Raw genomic sequence first — 6,574 nt, 5'->3', positions numbered from 1 at the left:
ATCATAAAAACCAGAACAAGAATGGCAGTCCCGAAATATGAGGGGAAAGAGAGAGTGAATGTTTAGATAGAGAGAATTCTAAAATGATACCCAAAAAAACACACGCGTCAATCTCTGTCAGAGTCCAGCTGTGCAAAACCAAAAACGTAGCTTGAACTCGTACAGACTTTCTCTCTCTTTCACACACACTACTTCAGTGCCTCTTCCTCATTCCTTACAGTATATATAGAATTAATAATCATTTATTTACAAAACAACGAAAAAGCACAGAGAAAGCAAAAAAGAAAAGCAAACAGACAATTCAATTTCAATCAGAGAAAGAAAAAGAAAGCAAAGAAGGCAAAGAGACAAAGCGGAGGTCATTTCTGCATTTTCTGACTCAGGTGAGAGAGAGAGAAAAAGCGAAGCTTCCTTCTGACTCAATCGGTGGAATTTTCCAGTGTTTTCTCGCTGGTTAAATGGTAAAATTCTCTTGCTGTCTCGGTCCGAATGAAGGTTCTTGAATTTAATTTTTGCGGTGGAAAGCTTTTTTTGTCTGCAATTGCGACTGATTTTGATGTTTTTGATCTTCAGTGTTTGTGTTTTGTTTTTTTTTTTATTCGCCGTGGTTGAACTGGCAAATCACTACCTGTATTGTCTTTCTTGCTCTAATTATTTTTATTTATTTTGTGATGATGAGTCTATAAAAATGAAATTCAATGCTAATCTACTAAATGAGAATGTATTTTTCCTTTTTTTTTTGGGGGGGGGGGGTTGTATATGAGAGTTTATTATATTCGTGTGATAATGACTGAAATATATTGATGCGTATGGAATTGTGGTTGATTCTTGCAAATGATGACTGAAAAGCAAAGAAAATGCTTAACACAACCCTCATTTTTACTGTGATGGGGAAATTACACTTTTAAGAAATTCCGCTGTGCAAATTGTTTATCTAATGCTGGGACGGAATGAAATTAACATGATCGTGAATGTGTTCGTTGCGTGCTTGATTTATGTAGGTCAACAAGGGTGTAATACTAATTATTTATGTCATTTACAAATGGACATCATTTTGGTTTATGAATTGAAAATCAGTACATTGAGCTCTAGTACTTGTTGAATGTTGAGTGATGCTTCCGCGTGGTAATTTCATTAAACAACACGTAGAAGTAATGCTCCTTGTTAAGCAAAGCACTTGGCTTGGTAAGTAAAATGGAGCAATGGCTGTGATACTATACCAATGGTAACATGGCGAGGCAATGAGGTGAAATTCATGAGATAGGGCTACGTATGACTAGGGCAACAAAGTTTTAACTCAGGCCCATAAGCTAGTTTTGAGAGTGATTGGAGTCTTGCAAGAAACTGTTAAAAATAGTTGAGTCAAAATTGAACTATACAATTGCCAATGTGTTTTTGGCTCAAATCGCACTTCGTGGCTCCTGCTCCTATAGCTGGAGGGTGAGGTCTTAGGTTCAAAAATAAAAACCCATTGCATTTGTGTGTGTAACTTACTAATTAAAAAAATGTAAACCATTAGAAAAATATAATTTGAATTCATTGTGGCTTCTAAACTTCCCTATAAAGTTTCATAATAGTACCAAAAAGTTATGAGTTGTTAACTTGCATTTTTTTCTACAAGGAAAGAAGCCTCCTTTCTTTCATGTAAAAAGTGGTTAGTGCTTTTCATATTTTGAAAGAAGGCCCTTCTTTGATGCAATTCTTAGGAAATCTTTCATGTTTTTGTAAAGCACAATCTCTATCTACCCAATATTTGGCTTTTTAATAATTTTATTTATTATAGTATATTTTAGCTTCAATAACAAGACAAATTGCACAAGTGATCACTAATTTCTATGTCAAAAATACTGTATCCTCAATTTATTCCCAATCATTTATTTTCTCATTGATTGGCAACTGTAGTTCAGTCATGATCTCATACTTTGTGCTGGTCTCAAGTTATATTCTCCAAAAACCAGATAGTTGGATTATTTTGTTTAATTTACTGCTTGATTTTTTAACATTCTTGTTTGTAAATTGTTTTCTTATGGATGGTATTAATGCCAGGATTCTGAAGATCTGGGCCTTGGGATTGATAGCTTCAACAACAATCCTTGCTTCTGAACATATAGAGGACTATATAAATGAAGAAGATGGTTTCAAGTAACTTGATATCTTACTGAAAAGTATATAACTACACTACCTGTTCAGACTGAGTTGGAAACCAAGATTTATGTGAAGTTTTATGAGCATATGACAGAAATTCTATTTTGTACATGTCTTGAGTGGTGATGCATCCTTTGCTAATGCACGGTTACCTTTGTTGGTGCATTCTGTTGGGGTATCTTTATGTGTCTGCCCTTTCTCTTGGTTCAGTACATTATAGAGGTAGGGGAACCGGGTCAGAAGGCTGGTTGCGTGATTTTGGTTCAGCTTTAAGTTATGGTTCTAAAAGTAGCACCACTAAAGATCTCAAAAGATCAATCTTTTCATCCCCATATAATGATTTAGTATCTTGTGAGGACCTAGAAGGTGTTGGGTCATTTAATACCACCTGCTTGCTAAACTCAAACTTATATTTGAATTCTGATCTTTACATTTATGGTACGGGAAACCTAGAGATTCTCCCGCATGTTTCAATTGGGTGTCCTGTTGAAGGCTGTATTATAGTTTTTAACTTGTCTGGCAATGTTAATGTGGGTCAATATGCAACTATTCGTGCTGGTTCTATAGTATTTTCTGCTGCCAATTTGACCCTAGAGCAAAACTCCTCTATAAATACAACATCATTGGGTGGATCACCGCCGCCTCAAACTAGTGGTACACCTGTTGGCTATGATGGTGCTGGTGGAGGGCATGGTGGCCGAGGTGCATCCTGCTTGAAAAATAACTTGACGAGTTTTTGGGGTGGTGATGTTTATGCTTGGTCATCTTTGTCTGAGCCCTGGAGTTATGGGAGCAAGGGTGGCGGCACGTCTGCTGAAAACCCATTTGGAGGGAATGGTGGAGGACGTGTCAAGCTTCTTGTGAAAGAAATTCTATATTTAAATGGATATGTAACAGCAGAAGGTGGGGATGGAGGACCAAAAGGTGGAGGAGGATCTGGTGGAAGTATCTTTATACATGCTGTAAAGCTGTGAGTACTTATTTTTTGGTTATATTTTTTCATGCTTGTACCTTTTGGGTTCTGATGCTCACTAATTCAAAACCTTGAACATACCTATCAAATTAAGATTATTGGTTCTCACACAGTTAATATGCATGCCACAGACGCTGCAGATAATATACAAATGTCTGACTTTGCAGATAATATACAATTGTCAAATGCAGTGGGGTGCCATCGCCCTCCCAAAATTTTTGAATTTATTATTTATTTCCCATTGTGATATAATTATATTTACAAGTAGTTCTCGAGAAAAATACCACTTGACCCCTCAAAATTTTCAAATGTTTGTATTCTGGTTGGTGTATGCATATTTCTAGACAATACCCCAACAAATTAAGTCATAATCCTGCTAAAATCTGTGTCAAGTGATGAATATATATATAGCGTAAGTGTATTTTTTTGGGTGTGTGTGTGTGTGTGTGTAAAATGTAATCATGTCTCACTATCCTTGATTCCTTTATTATAATGTCATTTAGTTTTTGATTGTTTTGATAACATGTTTAAGATTTATAATTGATATAATCACAATCTTGGTCCAATATACTATCAGCAAATTGTTTAAAAAGGTGTTTCATATATGATGTAGGACAAATTGCTGAATTTGTGTACATGTGGTTGTGGTGGGTTTGGTGTTAGGAGAACTCATGAATCTATAGAATTTTTTAAGAAAGGGTTATGGGGTTGTGTTAGTAATTAAAAGCTGGTTTGATGAGTTAATTGATGGTTATTTGAGAGAAGAAAGTGTGTGGTGTGATATGAAGGAAACTGAGAGATTGTCCACTTGGCGTAACCACCATGTGTAAATTTCAATGGTATATGGTGTGGTAATATTAAAGTGGTACATATGAAAGCTTCTCGGAGGTTTAGCCTATCCATAAAATGTAGCGACTCAACAGGTTTTTCTTAGTTTAGATTCTAGATTCCTTAGAGCCGAAACTTCTTGTATTGTTAAGAATGACAAAGTTACTGGTTATAATTACAACACAGCTAATAACTACCAACTACTAGAGGTAGTGTGTGTGTGTGTGTGTAAAAATACACACCTCAAACCTCCTAAGAACTTAAATCTGACAAGCTATTAATGTTGCGCAAATTTGCATCAAATCTCTATTTTTCTTCCGACAAATATTCTAAATGCAAACAAAATTCTCTATATGTATGTGCTTGTATGATGTTAGAGAGATAATATTATATTGTGTCATACTCTTTTGCTGTATGGGTGGTACTCTTTCAGAAAAATCTAGAGTATTTAGGTGATGAGGTGTGCCTACTAGGTTGCCAGCATTAGAATATTCTCCATCATATTGTAACCTATTCTCTCTCTCTCTCTCTCTCTCAATATATATATATATATATTCACTTGTGTACTAGGTTGTCTTTTTTTAGTATATTTTATAATTTATTTTAAAAAAAAAACCTCATTTTCAAAAAATTTCCCAAACCTCAAGTTTGGTGTCTCAAAAATTTCAAATTGAGGTGTGGATATGACTTCTAAAGAGCTTAGGCTACCTTTTTCTCCAATGTAATGGGAATAATTTTGAGTGACCAGTGCTCCCTGTAGTTGGTGTTTAATTAGCTTTACCAAACCAGTTGCACAGTTTTGATGATACTCTAGAGTTTCAACCCCAAGTTATATATAGTTTGTCTTCCAAATATGTGAGCAGTTACTAATCTCTTCCTGGATTGTAGTGTACACCAGCAGAATCCACTATTTGGAACCACAGATATAATTTATCATCTTTATTTGCTTAGGGTAATGCAAAAAATAATCAACAATTATATAGATAATATATTTATTTCTTTGTGTCAATAACCTTGTAGCTCAACTGGCACCTTCTAGTGTTTTCAATGGAGATGTTTAAGGTTCAAATCCCCCTCCCCCATCTATAGAGTCATTAAAAAAAAAAGGTAACATTGGGTGACGTTGTGGATTCAAAACCCACTAGATTTGTGTGTAAATTACCCAAGGAAAAAGAAGTAAGATAGGCTTATTCCCTATCTATTGATTATATTTCTTTTTGCCCTAAATTTAAATATCATAAATATATATATATATATATATTTATTTATCAATATTGCTGAAGATGAGTGATATAATAATTGTATTACACTCATTTCATTACCATAGGTTTAGTTTTGGTTGTAGATAAAGTATGGAGGAATTTGTTCTAATCATATGTATTAGTTTTTTCTTGACTGTAAGCATTGTGTGTGACTGTATAGGAAGGGATATGGTACGATAAGTGCAGCAGGTGGGAGGGGATGGGGTGGAGGTGGTGGCGGAAGAATCTCTCTGGATTGTTACAGCATACAAGAAGATGTAAAAGTTACTGTGCATGGTTCGTACTGCTCACAAATCTGTATCTGGTAGTAGAAGCAACGATTAGTCAACTGCTATATATTTCATTATTATGTAAGAGTCTCAACTTGTTTTGTTGATCTGAAAAATCTGAAAAATTACATGCCAAAAATTGTTATTAACAGAGTTAATTGGTTCACTGGAAATTTATGGAAAAAATATTCTTTTTGGCTGTATAATTTTACTTAATAGTTACTAAGAGTGGTGGGATTAATACTGTCTCTGCCACAATGTGGCACCATGGAGTCTGTCCAACAAGTGATTTTGTTAATCTGAAGCGGTATCAACTATATATGATATTAAGGAGTGAGATGCATCAATTTGAATTGAGTTTTCAATGTTGGTGTTCTAGTCTTAGTGGCAATAAAAAGCTAATATGATCTTTTTCTGGATTTCATTTTGTGGAACTTTAGATTTTAACCTTTGATAATGATAGTACTAGTCAAGATGCATCAACCCCATTACTGATGCTTGATCTTGTCCCAACTGTCACATTTCTGGAAAAGAGGCTCCTAAGTTTAAAATTATGAGTTTGCTGAATTTTTCTTGTGTTAAATAATAATGTACGTTTTAACCTGGAGTTTTCTGTAAATAATTGCAACCCTCCTTTTCCCTATTATGTTTTCAGCTTGGACTAACTGATCTGGTGGTACTTTCTGTAGTGAGAGTTTATGCATGTCCATGGATGTACACATGCACATATGGACAAATTAACATTCACATGTGCATGCACGTGTTCACATGCACACACATACACTCAAACTTAATTGTGTGGAATAAAGAAACAAAAACTTCATTGCAGAGTGAGTATAACAATAGAAGGTAGGAGGAGAATCCCTGGAAGAATCACAAAAAGGGTAAGGAAATTGACTTTGAATCTACAAATTAAAATTGCCACCTAGCCTGGTGGCAAATTTTTTTTTTTTTTTTTTTTATTTGCTGTAGGAGAAAGGGACAATTTGGTGGAAACAAAATCACCGTACGTTTGAAGATGAAGAAATTACAGGGACTCAATTGTTAGCTTAGTGGTTCTTTTTGATTGGTCTCGAGCTTGGGGATTCACTAATATC

At 34.8% G+C, this 6,574-nt stretch overlaps 1 protein-coding gene across 2 annotated transcripts in view; it reads left to right on the top strand.

Annotated features, from left to right (window-relative positions):
• The first annotated feature begins 229 nt into the window (after nucleotides 1-229).
• LOC126707967 (uncharacterized) overlaps nucleotides 230-6,574 on the top strand; it is a 32,541-nt gene continuing 26,196 nt past the window's right edge. The window contains exons 1-3 of one of the 2 annotated variants that reach the window (XM_050407736.1): nucleotides 230-461; nucleotides 2,057-3,115; nucleotides 5,369-5,484. In XM_050407736.1, coding sequence (XP_050263693.1) covers nucleotides 2,271-3,115; nucleotides 5,369-5,484 — 961 coding nt within the window. In that variant the 5' untranslated portion in view covers nucleotides 230-461; nucleotides 2,057-2,270. Of the gene's footprint in view, nucleotides 462-2,046; nucleotides 3,116-5,368; nucleotides 5,485-6,574 lie in introns of both variants that reach the window. The other variant, XM_050407735.1, reaches the window with a different exon arrangement.

Source organism: Quercus robur, chromosome 12, assembly GCF_932294415.1.
Source record: "Quercus robur chromosome 12, dhQueRobu3.1, whole genome shotgun sequence".
Lineage (NCBI taxonomy): Eukaryota > Viridiplantae > Streptophyta > Magnoliopsida > Fagales > Fagaceae > Quercus > Quercus robur.
The sequence above is the reverse complement of the archived record's forward strand: the minus strand, read 5'-3'. Positions and strand labels throughout refer to the sequence as shown.